This window comes from Salvia hispanica, chromosome 1, assembly GCF_023119035.1.
Source record: "Salvia hispanica cultivar TCC Black 2014 chromosome 1, UniMelb_Shisp_WGS_1.0, whole genome shotgun sequence".
Lineage (NCBI taxonomy): Eukaryota > Viridiplantae > Streptophyta > Magnoliopsida > Lamiales > Lamiaceae > Salvia > Salvia hispanica.
In genome coordinates, this window is record NC_062965.1 from 16,047,849 (window position 1) to 16,068,046 (window position 20,198).

General features: G+C 38.0%; 3 protein-coding genes across 3 annotated transcripts; all 3 read right to left on the reverse strand.

Moving 5' to 3' along the window:
• Nucleotides 1-6,767: 6,767 nt before the first annotated feature.
• On the reverse strand, nt 6,768-8,455 carry LOC125212612 (UDP-glycosyltransferase 75C1-like). Its single transcript, XM_048112827.1, has one exon. The coding sequence runs from the start codon at nt 8,337-8,339 to the stop codon at nt 6,972-6,974; it is 1,368 nt and encodes a 455-aa protein (XP_047968784.1). The 5' UTR covers nt 8,340-8,455; the 3' UTR covers nt 6,768-6,971.
• Nucleotides 8,456-10,856: 2,401 nt separating this feature from the next.
• LOC125205290 (crocetin glucosyltransferase, chloroplastic-like) lies at nt 10,857-12,720 on the reverse strand. Its single transcript, XM_048104168.1, has one exon. The coding sequence runs from the start codon at nt 12,652-12,654 to the stop codon at nt 11,269-11,271; it is 1,386 nt and encodes a 461-aa protein (XP_047960125.1). The 5' UTR covers nt 12,655-12,720; the 3' UTR covers nt 10,857-11,268.
• Nucleotides 12,721-16,139: 3,419 nt separating this feature from the next.
• On the reverse strand, nt 16,140-16,640 carry LOC125188335 (secreted RxLR effector protein 161-like). Its single transcript, XM_048085115.1, has one exon. It carries the CDS (start codon nt 16,638-16,640, stop codon nt 16,140-16,142), a length of 501 nt encoding a protein of 166 aa, XP_047941072.1.
• Between the last annotated feature and the right edge of the window lie 3,558 nt (nt 16,641-20,198).

Below are 20,198 nucleotides of genomic sequence, written 5' to 3' on the forward strand. Positions count from 1 at the left end.
CTTATTTATTATTCATAGAGTAATTAAACTCCAACTAGCTAGGTTCCGAATAATAAAACTTTATTTCAAGCTTCTCTTGAGGATGTTATCAAACGAGACTCACCTCGCGCACGATTCAACATAATAGCAATCCTAACACCGCTAGATATTAATCACCACTACCCAATATACCAGGCTTATTGGGTTGCGAAAACCCGCACCATTTGGTAAGTCAAAGTAGTGCATAATCAATACCGTATGATCAATGCTAACGTACATTGATTGAGAAATAATTTACGAGACCTCATCTTTCAGTAGATAGCATAAAGACTGTCTCAGTTTGTTAGATCCATTCAAGTGCTATACCACACCAATGTCATCTTATTTCAATAAGGCTTAGAAATAATCGGACTGACATTGCAACCTTTCACGATAGGTAGTCTAAGCATATCTAGGTTGTGAAATTATTCTTTTTCTTTGTTTAGAACTGACCGTGTTACCTTAAAGTGGACGACGTCCACAACCGGTCTACTAAAACAAAGACTTAGACTTTGTTAAGTTACTTATACATTTAAATATGCAATAAACATCTATTAAATGTAAAACATAATAACATTAGGACAAAAATAATCTGTTAATTCCTTTGGAAAATAATATAAGAGTTTTAACAGTATTCAATCACTCGAAAGGTGATTTCTAGTATACAAACTCTAACATATTTCAAATTCTAAACTCATATAACCAAATAAGTTTACAAACTAAAAATTGCACACAAATCACGTATCATTTAAATCACTTTTAGATCTATACTACAAAAGATCAAATATAATATATATATTAGAAGATAGCCAAATCGATCAAAATCATCAACAATAATACAGCAAAATAGCATTGATTATACAACCGATATGCATGCATTTAGCTGGAAAAAAAAAAAAATTTGTTGCATACCCTAATATGAAAAACACCATATACACTGAAGTGCTACATCACCTTTGATCATCTATGTGGACGATTATTTGTGGCGGAGAGACGAAGAGGCAAAATGCGTTGATCTACTACTCTTGGACACTTTCGGTTTTCCCATGGAAAATGTGATTTACACTTTGGAATATAAATTGCAATGAACCCTTTCGATGAAAAGAGAAATTTCGGCGTTTATATATTGGCTTTCCATACTGAAATCTGAGCTAGAAACAAACATGGCAAAAAGAGGATAGTTACCTTCTCCATGCTGCAATTCTCTTGCACCAATGATGTTCTTACAAAAGTCAAAGCAGGTGAATCGTCTTCTATTGGAATATTATTTTTTTGCATTCTGTAATTGTTTTTACTCCTCCTTATTCCATATGCTCTAGGGAATAGTTGAGATTTTAGATGAATTTTGATATGTACACATGAATTAGTATGATTTGTATAGTGTTGTACTTAATGTTATGATTGGAGGAGGAGGTCTCAGATGCTTTTCTGAAGCATTTTTATTGTGAAGAGCAAACGGTAAACTACAAGAGATGCATACTCAGACAAGATAATCAGACACAATAAAATTTGAAAGGTTTTATTATTCATTTTAATTGTTATTGATTATTCAGATAGATTTAATTTTGTGTTTATTCTGCAAGGTAAAACTAAAAAGGTTTTAGAAATGTTGTTGACATTGAGTTTATGTCTTGCTTCCTCAAATGATTCAACTCCAGCGGTCAACGACGAGAGTTTCCTTGAACAATATATGGAGACAGTGGACCTATAGTCATATGAGAGACAGTGAAAGGCGAAGAGCCGAAGATGCAAGCCGGTGATTATGGACAAAGAGTCTTGTGAGAGAATATGAAAGAAAACTATCACTTTTAAATCCTATTTTGACGCTCATTCTATGTCGGAGTGCGTTATATTAGTTCATAGTACTATTTAAACTTTATATTAATGTTAATTTGTGTTTTTTTTTTTGAGTTTATAGTTCTTTTTTTTACAAATAAATAAATCATAGCTAATGCTTTTTATATTCGTCTCGAACTTCGCCACTTTTATAGTTGTCATGCAAAAAAACATCCAAAGTCAAAGAAATGTGAAAAGGAAGCAAAGAAGAAGAAGATCATAAATATCACATTGTTTTTGCGTACATGCACAAATCATCCATTTGGAGATTAAGGAGGAAAGTAATTAACCAAACATGAGGTTGAATTAGTGGTAGATTGAGGGAGATGGGAGTGGAAAGAAGTTGTGGCCCTCTGAATTGCTTTTTCTTTATTTTGTTATTCTTATTATCGTAATGTTTTAGTTGTTTATAGATAATTTTATTCCTAACTTATGAAACTTTAGTTGTTTTAATGTAATTTTTTCCTAATATTTGTATTTTTTTTATTTGTTTTGTAGTTTACCATTTTTTTTATAATAATAATAATTATCCTCCGAATATTTTTTGTCCTATACTAAATATTTTATGGTTATTTAATATTGGTAGTATTTTTAACATGTGTATGTTGTTAAAGACGATATATATTAAATGTTGTAAAAAATAAATATTTTTATATTGATTTAATTTCAAATTTATTTAAATTTATAATTTCCAATTTTAACATAATGTTAGTATATATTTTTTTTATTTTTTATCTTATATAATGACATTGTTTCTTATTTTATTTAGTTTTTTCACAATGACAAATTAGTAGAAGGAAGATATTTTAAGTCGCGCATAGCGCGGGTGTTATACTAGTAATATATAAAAGGGGAGTTTTGGGAGTGTTTAGGGAAATAAGAGGAATTTTGAGGATATTTAGGGAAATACCTATTTAAAATAGATATTTAAATGAATTAAAAGTATATAAAACGTGTGATTGAGTGTTTGTTGGTTATTTAGTTTCCATACTTAGTGGATTAGTGGTATAGTTAGTGGTAATTAGGATGTCAATGTAGCCCGCAACCCGTGGGCCGGCCCGAATAGCCCCCCAAATTTACAGGGTTAGGGCTGAAAATTTCTAGCCTGATAAAATTACAGCCCGATTAGCCCGCACCGATTAACCCGCAACCCGTTAGGACCAGGCCCGAAAACCCGATGGGCTGGCCCAGAAACCCGATAAGATTTCTATCGTTCTATTTGTTTGACTCTAATTCGACGATTCATTGGTTATTTTATAATATAGATTACTAAAAAAATAACTTTCAATATATTAAATATATATTAAATTTTTATTAACATAATATAGATATGTGAATTTGACTAATTCACTAAAAATATATTATTTAAATTTCTAAAACATGCGTTAAAATTTCTTGATTTTATGTTTTATTTTACATAAATCTCAAATATTAGTATTTTGTCATGTTTATCTTTGAGTTTAAGCATATATCTCAAATTTATCATAATTAAATATTTTACATTTTATAAATATAACTAATTTTCACTATTATTTATTGGATTGAGCGCATGTTAATTTTATCGTTAGCAACCCGATTAGCCCGCTGGGCTAGCCCGAAACCCGAGCTTTTAGGGTTAGGGTTGAACTTTTATAACCCAAAAAAATCACAGCCCGATTAGACCGCACCCGATTGACCCGCAACCCGAATAGGGTTGGCCCGAAACCCGATGGGCTGGCCCGATTGACATCCCTAGTGGTAATTTTCTAGAGTAAATTTAATTTAATATTCTACTTGTATGTTGTTTAACATTTAATAGTCTTCTCTTTCTATTTTTGTGCAGAAGTTGGAAAGCTTCATAATCAACATTCAAAGGACGACATCTAAGAGAGTATCAGATTCGATAGAAGCATGATTGGGCTTCCGTTTCATTTTTCTCCTCAACAACCAATGTCGCCTCTTCGGGGTATTTACTCTGTTTTTTTCCTTTGTAATTGTTGTTAGCGTTAAGAAAATAAGTTGAATTTAATGCCGGTTTCTTTTAGTTTTGTACGTATTGATTGTCGTGTTTGGAAGAGATTGTAGATCAGGTGAAATTGTGAGATTCTATTGCTAAAAGCATATGATTTGGGGGCTTTACTGTTGCATTTATATATTCTTCGTAATTGTGTAATCAAATTGGTGATATCATGAATATAAATATGATATGATCGTTTTTTAGTTCTGTTAATGTTGATTGTGATTTGAAGTGTATGGCATTCTGCAAAATAATTGGGAGTTTTTAAAATAGTTGAGATTTTATGTTGGCAATTGTGTATTAAGCATGACAAATGATGTGTTATTTCAATCATATCGAATTTGTATCCGTGCAGTTTTGTTTCTCAGGTACTACTAATAAGAATATCAACCGGTAGAAATCTCTTCATTCACTTTGAGTGTGTTGAGGGTAGATATCGCAAGTCGATGTATGGGATCATATACTTTGAGCAAGAGAAAATTGAAACATTTTCTCACCTAGCATAGTTTGGCAATGGCCACCTAAGGAAATAATTTACAAGCTTTGTTGAGATTTAATTATTAGAAGGTCAATGGAAGCCAAATGAGGAAAAATAACAGATCGAATACATTGAGATTTCATTCAACTTTATAAAAAAAAATTATTTTTCAAATACTAGATTGGCATTTAATTTTAAAACTTTTATTAAATTAAATATATATAATTTAAAGGTAAGTGCAGTTAGTGGGAGGTTTTAATATGTCAATTAGTGATAATCTTGGAGGTATAACTATATAAGAGTATGTCGTTGAGAGATAATAAATATTTGGGATACAGTACATTGTATGTTGGTGAAGTTTTAAATTTACAGCTATGGATCAAAGAGGATGTTGTTTTTCTCAATCTTTTTATCAATTTGTAACTGTAGATTTGTACGTTTTGAGTACGTCCGAAATTTTTGAGAGAATTGTACATAGAACGAGAAATTTTGCAGATTGATAGTTCAACTCAATCTAATGAAAATCCTACGGCGGACGAGGAAGGTATATAGGCGTACCCTATTAATGAGAATATCATATGTATTAGGGACATATATAGTATAGCGGATTTTCTCTCTTATATGATTTACATATCAAACACATTGTGTTATTTTAGAGAACATATCATACTTCATACTCCACAATTGACAAGCCATTACAAGAAAGACGAAAGGAACGAGAGAAAGGAGTGACGGGCAGCGAGAGGGAGCAGCAGGCTGATGACACTCATAGAGTGCAGCAGCGGTGTCAATGTCGCGGCAAGTGGCTGGCTGATCAAAGAGAGAGGGCACGGGCTGGACCGCGCACAGCCACGGAGGAGAGGAGTCGGGACAGCGAGTTTGTCTCTTGGTGATAAGGCTGATAGGTGTTGATCGAAGGAGGGACAGCAGCGGTGTGAACGGAGAGCAGTGTGAGATGGTTTCGGTGATTCTTAGACTTCGGCTGATGGCTGTCTCGATCTGGAGCAGCAGCCGCTGACCCGGTAGCGACGACACCGACAGCATTTTGACAGCAGCGGCGCTGTGGTGGAGATGAGGGAGAACCGGCGGTGAAGCGGCAGTTTCGGCCGAAGGCAGCGATGGAGTTGCTGCTCAAATTTTGGGAAAAGAGTGGAAAAGTCGATCTTTGTACCCACTTGTTGGATTGGAGCATTTTAAGTTTTGGGCCAAAGGAATAATATAAAGGTTGGACTATTTCTTATTTAATTAAGAAGTTGGCTATTCTTATTTTCAATTGTTTGGGCATAGAGTTCTAACTTTTGGGCTGGATTCAATAACGAGAAATAGGAGGATGGACTCAAGGAAGAATTTCTCCGCAAATAATATTGAAGTCAGACGTTAGGAATTCAAATTCAGAAAAAATTAAATGATCGAGGGCTTTCTTTTAAAATATTTTGCAATATTTTGCCATATTACGAATGATGTATTTCTTTGCAAATATGTTATGTCTTGCCATATTTTGGTTTTTGATGGAGCTGTCAATCTGATTGTCTAATGGGTTTAATTCCCTCTCGACTTTGATAGTTAACGAATTCGGGTCTGACTAGGGGTGAGCCCTTACTTAAGCTAGTGTACATAGATAGGGATCGTGAGCCGTCTTTCGGGTCGGCCGGTCCGGTGATTGAGTTTGTGGCCACATTCTCGTTTCACACGATAGTTCAGATTTGGTATGTGATAGTTGATGATGATAGTAGATCGGCCGATCACCATTTTAAAGTTAAAAGAATTTTAGTGTTTCTCGGCATTTTTTTTAAGGTAATACCCGAGTACACTCAAAGACGGCTTGACATGACTTTATTTATTAAAATATTTTGGCATAAGTTCACTGAGTGCATCAAGTACTTAGCCCTGCATGTGTTTTCTCTATGTGCAGGTTGAGCTGTGACGAGCGTGGTGGATGTTGAGCATGAAAGTGAAGAATGATAGCAACTAAAATGTTTTGAATATATTATGTCTTCATACATAATATTATTCTACTCTTGAATGCTTCCGCTGAACGTTGTTTTGTTTATCATTTGATATTGTTGAATATTATTTCTTTTAATCCATGGACGACTGAGATTGAATACTCAAATTTGAATGATTGAATTCCCACATTTGATTCTTGTTTCGAGCCCTATTGATCGTTTCCCCGCTTCTTAAAATCCTCCCTTAGTCGCGATCAACTGTGCTTTTTATCCTTAGGAAGTACGATCGTGATAGCAACTTAAATTACTTTTCTATCCTTTATTGTAAAATTGCCACCCCTTCTTCCCCTCACCCTTAAATGGTGCCTAATTATTTTGTTTTTTCCCTCTCCCACTGCATTGTGATTCTGTTCTCCTCTCCCCACAAATTGCAACTATCCATAACTATCCGTTTTTTAAATATAGCAGCTCTTTCCTTTTTTTAGTCCGTTGCTTAAAAACAGTAACTTTCAAATTTTTCATTTTAGGAAATCTTTACACTCCTAATAAAATGGACCTAGTATCATTTATGGTGTCACCACCCACTACACAATTTCAACTACTTTTTCTCATTCTCTCTTACTTTATCAATTACACATTACTAACTCGTGCCAACCCTAAAGGGTCTATTTCTATGGGACAGGAGGAGTAAAACATTTCAACATGCTTGATCTAAAAACACCTTCAAATTCATAGTCGAAGATCCATCTTCCGCCGCAGCTTCTCTGGCCAATCCCTTCCATTTATTAGCATTGAGTCTGAATTCGAAACTCTTCAAACCACCGTCCATCACTTCCTCAATACATCTCCAAATCTCACCACTCTCCACAATCCCATCCTCATTACCTCTAACCCTAACCCCAATCCTCCACACGTCCTCTATCATCTTCGCATTCGTCCCCTGATCCGTCCAACGAGGAAACGCCACGACAGGGACCCCACACGACAGGCTCTCCAGAGTCGAGTTCCACCCACAGTGCGTTACGAAGCATCCTAGCGAGGGGTGCTTCAACACCTCGAGCTGGGAGCACCACGTCACCATCTTCCCAATCTTATCCAAATCTTCCAAACAGCTCAGTTTCTCTTCCTCTTTCTCCTCGCCTCGCAATACCCACAAAAACGGCCTCCCAGAGCGGAGGAGGCCGGCTGCGATCTCCTCCATCTGTGGCTTCGGGAGCCTCACCAGGCTCCCAAATGCCACATACACAACCGACGACTGCTGCTTCGAGTTTAGCCACTCGATGCAGCCGTCGGATTTCTCAAAGAGGTCAACGACGAACGACTTCTCCGACGGATCCTCGCCGTTGACAAAAGCGGATGGAATCAGCGGTCCGACTCCGACCAGCTCGTAGCGGTCGATCGCAGCCAGCGCTTCCGCCTCGAGCGAGTCAAAGGTGTTGACGAACACCTTCGGCTTGCTCGCCTCGGCATCGAGCTCTTCGAACTGCTCCTTGAACGCCGCAAGCGCTTCTGTTGACGAAGAAGGGAGGAGGAAGGAGGGAAGGTCGGTTTTGGAGAGCGGCGGAGCTCCGGGGATTTCGATTTTCCAGCCTGGATTATCCGATTTCTCGTTGATTTCGTCGGAAAATCCGTTGAAAAAGTGGTAGTAAATGCTGAAGACGGTGGCCGGTTGGATCCAGAGGAGCGTGCTGGGGATGTGGAGCTCACGCGCCACCTCCGTCGCCCAGGGGAGGAGGAGCGTGTAGACTAGACACGTGACGGGGCGGCCCTCCTCCGCTGCGACGGCGATGGCGTCTCTCAAGGCCTTGGAGCCTTTTTTTCGCATCGATTCCATGAAGTTTTTAGTGTCGTCGCTGAGCTTGTAACCGCCGTCGTATCCGTCGGAGAATGTGAGGAAGGTTAGGCCCTTGGTGGCGGCGGTCTCCGCCACGAGCCGCCGCGCGGAGAGGCTGGTGGCGAAGGTGACGTGGATGCCCATTTTTATGAGCTTCTTTGCAAATTGGAGGGAAGGGTTGACGTGGCCTTGTGCTGGCAGGGTTACTAGGAGCACGTGGCGCTGTTCCATTGGTCGAGTAGGATTTTCGATGCACAATTTAAGTGATGAATTGCAAAGTTGGAATGTGTAAATATGTGTAGATAAAAGTTTGGGATAAGTAGTGGAGGCATGAGTTTGTGACGTTTGAGGTGACGACTGACGAGTGCAAAATCAAAGATGAATTTTCCTTGCTAGTTTGATTAAAAATAAGATTATGAGGTTGAGATTCAATTAAAAAATCAAAGATGAATTTTCCTTGCTTGTTTGATTAAAGATGAGATTAGGAGGTTGAGATTCAATTGAAAAATCAATGATGAATTTTCCTTGTTGTTTCAATCATGAGGTTTGAAGATCAAAAAGAGGTATGCAAAATCATGCACGTGATAAACAAAAGGACAAGGAAAAGGCTGAATCATGATGCAATGGAATAAGGTTGCAACCATCCTTCAATAATTGAGTTGTCATGCAGCAAAATTAATTGTCATTTTGTTTAGTTATGGTTATTGGTTAGCTTGTGTTTCTAGGTAAATAGAGTTAGAGATGCAAGTTAATAAAAGATGGATATTTGTCGATGCAACTGTCTTTTTTTATATGGAGAATGGTAATTCCAGTGAATGGTTCATAAATATGAATGACGAATCCAAAATTTTTATGTAATAACGAGAAGATTGCTTATAACTAATCACTTCGTTATATTGGCAATTTTAAAAAGAAAATTTATGTGGTTTGAGATGGTCATTTCCGGCATGAAACTAATTCGCAGTCATGAATGATGCAATGTGTGGTTGTTGACGCTGTATCGACGCCAATATGTATATCATCAAATTAATTCAACAAAGTTATCAGTTTATAGTTCAATCCATTAGGTCAATTTAACCATGATTCCACATTTCCATGAGTCTGAGTCAAAATATTGTTGCTAATGAGCACATTTATTAAAAGACATTGTACTAGATAAAAATAGCTAGGTCAAGTAATGGTCAATCTCTTAAATGTTTGTTATTCAAAGAGCTGAAAAGTCAATCAATATGTTTGCACTCCAAGTCATTAATTAGGCATTTTTGTTCTCTCTTGGATATGTGGCGCGCGGAATTACGTAGTGCAGAGATATACGACTCTGTAATAATTAAAGAGAGACTATTTTATTTTGATTTTAAATTCATTGAGCCACTAATTCTTTAGTCTCAAGTTGCACGTAAATTAGCTTAAATTAGTACTCCTACATATATATGGAAGGTCGATTTGAATTGCCAACTTATTTTTCACTCCCTCAATCCGTGGACCCTACATCGACTCACTTATTCCTAGGGCTGGGAAAAAATATCGAACTAATGATATATCGCTCGTATCGTATTGAAAAATATCGAAAAATTATCGAATTTTTGGTATATCGTAATTTTGATACGATACGGTATCGTATCGTAAGTTTTCGATACAATAACGATATGAATTTTCTTATATCGCGATATATCGTTTTATATCGAATATACAATATATATCGATATATCGTTTTATATTGAATATACAATATATATCGTATATATTGAAACATATTGCAATTCAATACATATTGAAGTTTAAAATTATAAATATATATAAATCCATTTAATTCATTAATATATTTAGAAAATATATTTATGAGACCCTAATAAGAACACTATTTATTGTATTGTGTTGAAGTATTATTAATTTTTGTGTTATTTTTTCAGTTTTGAAACTATATTTTTCGATATACAAGTATTCGATATGATAACGATATTTCGATATATCGTATCGTTCTTTGATATATCGTTCTTAACGATATAGTGAATTTCGGTACGATATATCGAAATATCGATACGATGATATTGATATTATCCATATCGAAAGTTCGATATATCGAAACTTTCGATACGATAACGATATGAAATTCTTTCATATCGATATTTTCGATACGATACACGATATAACGTTTTCGATACGATATATCGTATCGACCCACCCGTACTAATTCCAGTCTCATTTCATTATAAATTAAATATATAAAGATAAGATCCATATTCTTCTAATTTTTTCAATAACTTTCTTGTATACCTCATCAAAAGAAGTACTCCCCCCGTCTACGAAATATTGTCCATATTTAACTCGCTGAGGGTTTTAAGAAATGTGAATTGAAAAAGTTAGTGTATGGTAGATCCCACATTTATACTATATATAATAGAATGCGAGTGTAATGAGTTAGTAGAAAGTGAAGTCCATTCACAAAAATTGAGAAAAAGCAAAGTGGACAATATTTTGCGGATGGAGCAATATAGCAAAATTGGACAATATTTCACACGGACGGATTATATTACTACTTTACGGTGGTGTTCGATTTTCTGAATAAAACAGTACCAAGATGTAATCTATGATTGAGTTGTGAGGGTTTTTTGGTTGGAGGGGATTGACTATGACTAATTATCCTATGATTATCCATCTAGAATTGAGTTGTGGATTTCAATCTCATAAACCAAACACACTACTTATTTAATCTCAGGATACAATCTTGCAACCGAACCGTCCCTAGTATTAATGAGAAAGTAACACTACTAGTATTAATTGATTGATACGTTTTCCGGAGAGAACATCCATTTGACCACAATCTCTCTCTCTCTTAAGAGACAACGATAAACGTAACATCTAAACCATTTTTAATAGAAATAAAATCAAACCATGCAATACATGAATACAACCACTATAAATAGGTCAATTATCCAAATGCATGCGTAGCGGGTGTGCTCACCGCTTGGGCATACGCGTACACAATGCCTAAGCACGGACGTTGCATAGCAAGGAGCACTGCTAAGCTTGCATGCAAGCACGACTATACATGCTATTAGCATCAAGTAGAAGCCATCGATCATGCTAAAACGCGATAAGAAAGGAAAAGGCGGCGACCACTTCAATACCATTGATTCACCATACCATATAAGGACAAACTTCAAGATGCATAGTCCAAAAACGTCTTCAAATTAACTGTAGAAGATCCATTTTCCGCAGCAGCTTCTCTAGCCAATCCCTTCCATTTACTAGCATTGCGTCTGAATTCCACACTCTTGAAACCACCATCCATCACTTCTTCAACACATCTCCAAATCTCCTCACTCTCCACAATCCCATCCTCATTACCTCTAACCCTAGCCCCAGTCCCCCACACATCCTCTATCATCTTCGCATTCGTCCCCTGATCCGTCCAATGAGGAAAAGCCACGACAGGGACCCCACACGATAGGCTCTCCAGAGTCGAGTTCCATCCACAGTGCGTGACAAAGCACCCCAGCGAGGGGTGCGTCAGCACCTCGAGCTGTGAGCACCACGTCACAATTTTCCCAATCTTATCCAAATCTTCTAAGCAGCTCAACTCCTCCTCCTCCTCCTTCCCCTCCTCCGCCGCCCGTATCACCCACAAAAACGGCCTCCCAGAGCGCAGGAGGCCAGCCGCGATCTCCTCCATCTGTGCCTTCGGGAGCCTCAGCAGGCTCCCGAACGACACGTACACCACCGACGACTGCGGCTTCGAGTTCAGCCACTCGATGCAGCCGTCGGATTTAACGAAGAGGTCGCCGCCGAACGACTTGTCCGACGGATCCTCGCCGTTGACAAAAGCAGAGGGAATCAACGGTCCGACTCCGATCAGCTCGTAGCGGTCGAACGCGCGGAGCGCTTCCGCCTCGAGCGAGTCGAAGGTGTTGACGAGCACCTTCGGCTTGCCCGGCTCGGCGTCCAGCGCGTCGAACTGCTCCTTAAACGTCGGAAGCGCAGCCTTATGCGCTTCCGGTGAAGAAGGGAGGAGGAAGGAGGGAAGGTCGGTTTTCGAGAGCGGCGGAGCTCCGGGGATTTCGATTTTCCAGCCTGGTTTATCCGATTTTTCGGTGATTTCGTCGGAAAATCCGTTGAAAAAGTGGTAGTAAATGCTGAAGACGGTGGCCGGTTGGATCCAGAGGAGCGCGCTGGGGATGTGGAGCTCACGCGCCACCTCCGTCGCCCAGGGGAGGAGGAGCGTGTAGACTAGGCACGTGACGGGGCGGCCCTCCTCCGCCGCGGCGGCGACGGCGCCTCTCAAGGCCTTGGAGCCGTTGCTTCGCATCGCGTCCATGAATATATTGGCGTCGTTGCCGAGCTTGTAACCGTCGTCGAATCCGTCCGAGAAGGCGAGGAAGGTTAGGCCGTTGGCGACGACGGGCGCCGCCATGCGCCGCCGCGCGGAGATGCTGGTGGCGAAGGTGACGTGGATGCCCAATTTTATGAGCTTCTTTGCGAATTGGAGGGAAGGGTTGATGTGGCCTTGCGCCGGAAAGGTTACTAGGAGCACGTGGCGATGTTCCATTGGTTGAGTATTGGCAAAAAATGAGTGGGGAATTGAGGTTTGAACAATTTATTGAAGGGATATACGTAGTTATAAATCTATATATAGATGAGTTAGTGTGTGACGTTTGAGATGACGACAGAGAAGTACAAAATCAAATGAATTTTGCTTGCTGGTTTTATTAATGAATGATCCACAGCAATTTGCAGTGTTTGCCTATAACATGACATGTGAGGTGGTTTGAGAGTGACAATTCTGAGATCTGAGACAACGTAATTCGGTTTTTTTTTTTTATATGACGTAGTAATGCATGGGAAGGGAGGTTGTTGATGTTGCATAATTTATTAAAATAGGACCATGGATAGTCGAAGCTATCGGTTCATGATTTAGCTGATCAGATCAATCTAATACTCCCTCCGTCCCAATAAATATGAAACATTTGGTTTCCGACACATGATTTTATTTAGTGTTGTTTTGTGAGTTAAAGAAGAGAGAGTAAAGTAAGAGAGAGAGAAAAGTAGAGATAAAGTTATTTCTATTTTAAGTAACGTTTTATTTTTAATGTGACAATCCAAAAAGGAAAACGTTTCATTTCTAGTGGGACAGATGAGCACTTGGTTAGATAAAAATAAATTAGCAAATATATACGCATACTTATTTATAATAAATACTCCTATTTTCATTCACGTTTTAAGGTCGGGTCACTTTGGCTTAGGGCATGTTTTAAGAATATGAAGAAAAAATGGTGAAAAAAATTAATGGGACGTGAATTTCAATTTATATACTGTACTTCATTAGTTTATGGAATATAAATTTAATTATTTAGTGGAGTGTAAGCTATGATCCAAAATGACAAAAATTTAAACTAGACTTAACTCGTTAGTTTATGGAATATAAATTTAATTATTTAGTGGAGTGTAAGCTATGATCCAAAATGACAAAAATTTAAACTAGACTTAACTCGTGGACGACTCGAAATTATAAAATGGAGTATTACTTTGTGGACGGAGTGAATATTACAAAAAAAACATCTACTTATTTTCTAATCTACATGATGAATATAAGTATTTCTTTTATTTTAAATGAAAAAATCACTTTCTTTATGAAGAGTTTTTTTAAGCACTCGTTTTGAAAAATAATAGTATTAAATAATATTCTAATAAAGTGAAAGGAGAGTAAATAAGAAGAGAACAACGATGAAAAATTATAAATGGACAAAAACGTTTGTTATTTAAAACGGCATAAAATTAAGTGCAAAACTTTCGAAACAAATTTAATTGTTTAAACCTCTTTTTATAATATTTTGTTCACCTCACTCGTATAAAAATCATACTCGCACTCTATTTATGGTGTCTCTAGATTTGTGCTCCTCCAAGTCATTACATAAGCATTTGGGTATCCTAACGGATTTATCAAAGAGGTGTACCCGGTGGAGGGCCATACGACTCCTAACAATTAAAATAGTATTTTATTCTAATTTTATATAGTAGTCATAGGGATCAGACTAGGTTCGGATTCACTAATCCCCAAGACCTCTTTGTTCTTCATTAGAAGAGCTCAGTCAAACTCTCAACCACGCGACTGATAAGTATGACAGATTATAGAGAGAAACCTATCAACTATTACAATTACAGTTAATAGCCCTAACCATTATTACTTCTTCTGTCTTCCACTAATTGTCCACTTTGGTTCGGGCATGAATTTTATATATATATTCAAATAAAAAAAATGCATGAGTGTCGGCGATACCAGGCGGTGACATTACCATGTCCCGTTGACTCATGCTAAACTTGCAATCAAAATGTCACCCACAAGTGTATGGGGTATGTAGCACGTGGCAAGTTAAATTATCGATCCTCAAAGACTAAGTGCCGGTTTGAGTACTACGAAGCAATTTAGAACACTATCTAGAAAATCCGGAGAGTTGGTTTTGATTTTGAGAAACAAATAAACATAAACAAGCTAAGAGCGCGCAACCAAGAAAAGTTCCAAATAAGAGAACACGGTAGAGCCTTGGATCCAACTACAACGAACACGATGCGAACAAATCAACAACTTCGATTACCCAATTAAAGTCTCTAGGATTACTAGGAAAGCCGCTAGTCTAGACTAAGCCCTCTCTCGAGTGCACTTAATCAGTTGATTAATCATTAATATTGAAGTCTCCTTCTAATACTCAACAATTAACTCCTTAAAACAAAAGGCTAAAGCCCTCACTCTAGAATTCCTTCTCTCGAATGCAAATTATCTAGGTGTTGTTCATTCTTTTATCAATCCTAATTAGGTATCTCTCGATTACTCAAAACTAGGTCAACAAACCCAATTGGTAGCTAAGCAATTGAATTGAAAAGGTACAAGAACGAAACAAAGAAATCACAAGAGCAAAGGTAATCAAAAGTCCTTGAATTAATCAAAAGCGTTCATTGTAGTCTTCACCAAAACTCTACGAAAGATTTAGCTACTCATATTCAATACAAATCCACAAGAAGAATCCATAGAAAGAGAATTGAACATAGTAAACTAATAAAAGTACTCCCAAGGGTGAATTGAATGGCAAATCGTCTTCGTCTTCAAACTTGTTGATGAATCGGACTCTTTGTCTCTTCAATCTGCTCTCAAAGGTGGAAAAACTGTTTCTGGGCGTGGGGAAAAGTTAGGGTTCTAAATTGAGTTAGAACCCCTTTTATACTCGGAGTGAAAATCAGGGCAATTAGCAAAACACCCGGTCGGGTGATTTGTAGGTAACAAAACACCCGACCGGGTTTTCTTCCCGAAGCCCGCTGTTTTGCAAAACACCCGACCGGGTTTTCCGCGAGATGGAAAACACCCGGTCGGGTTTTCCTCCTGGAGTCCACAAGGCCACTTCAAAACACCCGACCGGGTGTTCCGAGAGATGGAAAACACCCGGTCGGGTTTTCCTTCTGGAGAACTCCTCGAATTTCAGCTTCGGCTCGTTTCAACCTGTTTTCATCACAAAACTACGATAAACCCATCAACTCACCTAATTAGTGTATATAAGGTGAAAAACTTGTATTTAACATCTTAAATCAATAAAAGCACTCTTTAATCACCCATAAAACAAGGCTAAAATATGAGTTTGTCCCGACCGGGTTTTCCGCGAGATGGAAAACACCCGGTCGGGTTTTCCTTCTGGAGAACTCCTCGAATTTCAGCTTCGGCTCGTTTCAACCTGTTTTCATCACAAAACTACGATAAACCCATCAACTCACCTAATTAGTGTATATAAGGTGAAAAACTTGTATTTAACATCTTAAATCAATAAAAGCACTCTTTAATCACCCATAAAACAAGGCTAAAATATGAGTTTGTCAGTTATCCACTGACTTAAACACCACTTGTGATCAATTGTCTTACGGTATTATGTCGTCGACAAATGTGTCGAGACTTACCATTATAGAAGCCACTGTGTGCTCTACCTATAGCTGTTTTACTATCACAGTGTATCACTACTGTGGGCACTGGCTTCTTCCAACATGGAATATATTCTAGGAAATTTCTGAGCCACTCGGCTTCTTCCCCTGCTTTATCCAAAGCGATAAACTCTCAGATTCCATGGTGGAACGAGCAATACACGTCTGTTTCGTTGACTTCCACGAAACAGCACCACCCCCTACAGTGAACACATACCCACTCGTCGAAAATGAGTCTTTTGAATCAGAGATCCAATTTGCGTCACAGTACCCTTCAAGTACTTGGGGATATCTTGTGTAGTGCAATCCAAAGTCAATAGTATACTTCAAGTATCTCAAAACTCTGCACAAAGCTTTCCAATGTTCCTTGCTTGGATTGCTCGTGAATCGGCTCAACTTGTTCACCGTACAAGCAAGATCTGGTCTAGTACAATTTATGATAAACATCAAACTTCCTATAACCTTTGCATACTCTTCTTGAGCAACAGGCTCACCCATATTATTGCTTAGATGGACATTGAGCTCCAAATGAGTCTTTGCTGGCTTACAATCAAACGAGTTGAATTTCTTAAGCATTTTCTCAACATAATGAGATTGCGTTAAGGCAATTCCCTCATTAGTCCTCAAAATTTTTATTCCAAGAATCACATCAGCTAGACCCATATCTTTCATATCGAAATTTCTTTTCAACATGTTTTTTGTCTCGTTAATAATGGCACTATTGCTGCCCATTATCAACATATCATCAACATAAAGACACACAATAACAAACCCGTTATCTGTGTTCTTAATGTAAAAACACTTATCACACTCGTTGATAGTGAATCCATTTGACAACATCACATTGTCGAACTTCAAGTGTCATTGCAACGGCGCTTGCTTCAATCCATAAAGAGACTTTACCAATTTGCATACCTTGCGTTCTTGCTCGGGCACAACAAACCCTTCAGGTTGCTCCATGTATATCTCTTCTTCCAAATCACCATTCAGAAACGCAGTTTTCACATCCATTTGGTGAATCTCAAGATTGTGCAACGCAGCAATCGCAAGAAGCACCCGGATGGAAGCTATTCTCGTAACAGGTGAGTAAGTATCAAAGAAGTCATGCCCTTCTTTCTGCTTGAAGCCTTTCACCACTAGGCGAGCTTTGTACTTATCTACAGTACCATCGGGTTTATATTTCTTTTTCAGAATCCACTTGCATCCTAAGGCCTTGCAGCCTTCCGGCAAGTCTACTAACACCCATGTGTTATTTAGCATAATGGATTCCATTTCACTGTTGATAGCTTCTAGCCACCACACTGCGTCTGGGCCAGACAATGCTTCTGATAGTGACTTTGGTTCACCATCCAACATAAAAGTTATGAAGTCTGGACCAAAAGTCTTAGCAACTCTAACTCTTTTACCACGTCTTGGTTCTACATCCTCAGGACTTGTCCTTGTCACTTTTGGAGAATTAGAACTAGTGGTTTCATCCATCATTCTTTCACTAGAATGATCATCTTGCTTCTTGCAAGGAAACACATTCTCAAATAATACAACATTCCTTGACTCAATTATTGTTCCTTCAGCTACATCGGGAATAGCTGACTTATGAACTAAGAAGCGACATGCGCTACTGTTCAATGCATATCCAATAAAGATTGTTTTAGGGCCAATTGCAACTTGTTTTGGAGGCGGCACTTGTACCTTTGCTAAACACCCCCACACTTTGAGGTATGTATATGAAGGTTTCTTTCCCTTCCACAATTCATAAGGAGTCACATCCCTATTTTTGAGTGGAATCTTATTCAAGATGTAATTTGCGGTTAGCAAAGCTTCCACCCACATGTTCTGGGGTAATCCTGAATTAATCAACAGAGCATTCATCATCTCTTTCAGTGTTCGATTTTTGCGTTCAGCAACACCATTCGACTAAGGAGAATATGGAGCCGTGGTTTGGTGAATTATACCACTTGCATGACATAATTCTGCAAACGGCGCCACACATTCACCACCTCTATCACTTCAAACACACTTAATTCGACAATTAAGTTGATTTTCGGCTTCATTTTTGAAGTCTTTAAACGCTTCAATTGCCTCATCTTTACTTCTTAATAAGTAAATATAACAATACCTTGTGCAATCATCAATGAATGTGATGAAATACTTTTTACCACCTCTAGTTTGCACAAATTTTAAATCACATATATCTGTATGGATCAACTCTAGAGGTTTGGTGCTCCGTTCTACCGAGCGGAACGACAGCTTGGTCATTTTTGCTTCAACACAAACTTCACATTTCTTTTGTGAATTAAATTCATCAAATTTTAGTAAATCAAGATTTACTAATCTTTTTATAGCATTTAGATTTACATGTCCCAATCTTTTATGCCATAAATAAGAGCACTCAAGCAAATAAGAAGATGTGACATCTTCCTTATTGCTTATTGCTTTTCCACGGTGAATGACCATAACATTCAGCTCAAAAAGCTCATTCACTAGGTGACCTTCACCTATGAACTTTCCATACTTGGTTAATATAACCTTTTCACACTCAAATTCTAGTGAAAATCCATGATTTACTAGAAGTGAGCCTGACACCAAATTATTTCGGATGTCTGGGACATGCAACACATCCTTAAGGGTAAGAACCTTTCCAGATCCTAATTTTAGGCACACGTTACCCACACCAACCACCTCAGAAGAGGATTGGTTTCCCATGCGTACTTTTCTACCCCCAACAGATTTGTAAGTAGAAAAAACGCTTCTCTCGGAGCACACATGACATGTGGCACCCGTATCAACAAACCATTCATTTGGATTATTACCATGGTTCACGTTGGAGACCATTGCGACCACCTCGTGATCTTTGTTGTTTATAACAACGCGTTCAAATAATTTGCACAATATTGTCTCCATCAATAAGTACGCAATTATCTTGAACCATATGTGCATTGGTATATTCAACACCACATGCATTATTACTACCAAGTCAAAATTGGTCTTGCTTGTCAAATGACAAACGATAAACACAATTATCAAGAGAATGGATCTCAAGAAATTAACCACTTCATTGCGCATCGACATTGCGTCTGTTTGTTGCTTCATTCCAGCTTTGAATTTTATGTTTCCTCCAGCTTCGGTCGACATGATGATGGCAAGAGTACACTATCTCGTCTTGCGATTGTTGTAAATAGTGTAGCCTTTACATGGGCAACTCTTGCTATTACAAAAGAACCAAAAACTAGAAGGTAAATAAAACAAAAGAAATACAATAAAAGAACAAGATGCAAACTATTGTCTTCTTCAAGTCGAGTCGAGGTAACCCTCTCTCCGCAAGACGAGATACGCCCCGGCTAGTGCTCACGGATTGGCGCAACGTCCCCAAAGATAAAACGACTTTCCTCCTACCGAGTTGAAGCACCTCAAACTCGTAGGCTCCGGTGAACTTGAATTGGATGCGAGAACTGAGCTATGCAATGCTCCTATATGCGAACTAGAATGCTAGAGATCTTAGAGAGAAGAGAGAATGATTGTTGGTGCGTTCTCATCTCTCAAATCCACACCTATTTATAAGATAAGAGTGGCCACACGAGAGGTCTCGGCATTAAGGTACCTCATAAACATATTAGAGGTTACATCATATGAAAGGCCAAAGATCTTAAGGAAATGAAAGGATTAGACCTCTCACATTTCCACATGTTTTTCTTACAATTATCACATTAGCCAAAATAGATGATCTAGATCTTATTTCAATTGCTTGATAAATAAATCTCAACTAATCATATCGCCATCAATTGTCTCTACACAAGAGATCAACAGTTAAGCATCAATTAATGTTTTGCAAGAGAATATGCTGCTTTTTTACTAATTAATTAGTTTATCAACGTCTTCTTGAATCGTCGATCCGTTGATGCATTTAGGGGTGGATAAGTACGGTATACCTTACTGAAACCATCATACCGTATACCTTACCGAAAATTCGATATGAGAAAAAATCATACCTTTATCTTACCAAAATTTTCGGTATACCGAACTTCGGTATACCTTATTTTCAGTATGACAAATTTCAAAACCGATACCATATCTTATTTTCAATATGTCATACCTAAATCCGGTATACCGTACTTTTGCGGTATACCAGTGTTTTAC

Bases quoted from the DNA above. Each gene is read 5' to 3' on its own strand.
- LOC125212612 (XM_048112827.1), bottom strand. From the start codon at position 8,339: ATGGAACAGCGCCACGTGCTCCTAGTAACCCTGCCAGCACAAGGCCAC.
- LOC125205290 (XM_048104168.1), bottom strand. From the start codon at position 12,654: ATGGAACATCGCCACGTGCTCCTAGTAACCTTTCCGGCGCAAGGCCAC.
- LOC125188335 (XM_048085115.1), bottom strand. From the start codon at position 16,640: ATGCTTAAGAAATTCAACTCGTTTGATTGTAAGCCAGCAAAGACTCAT.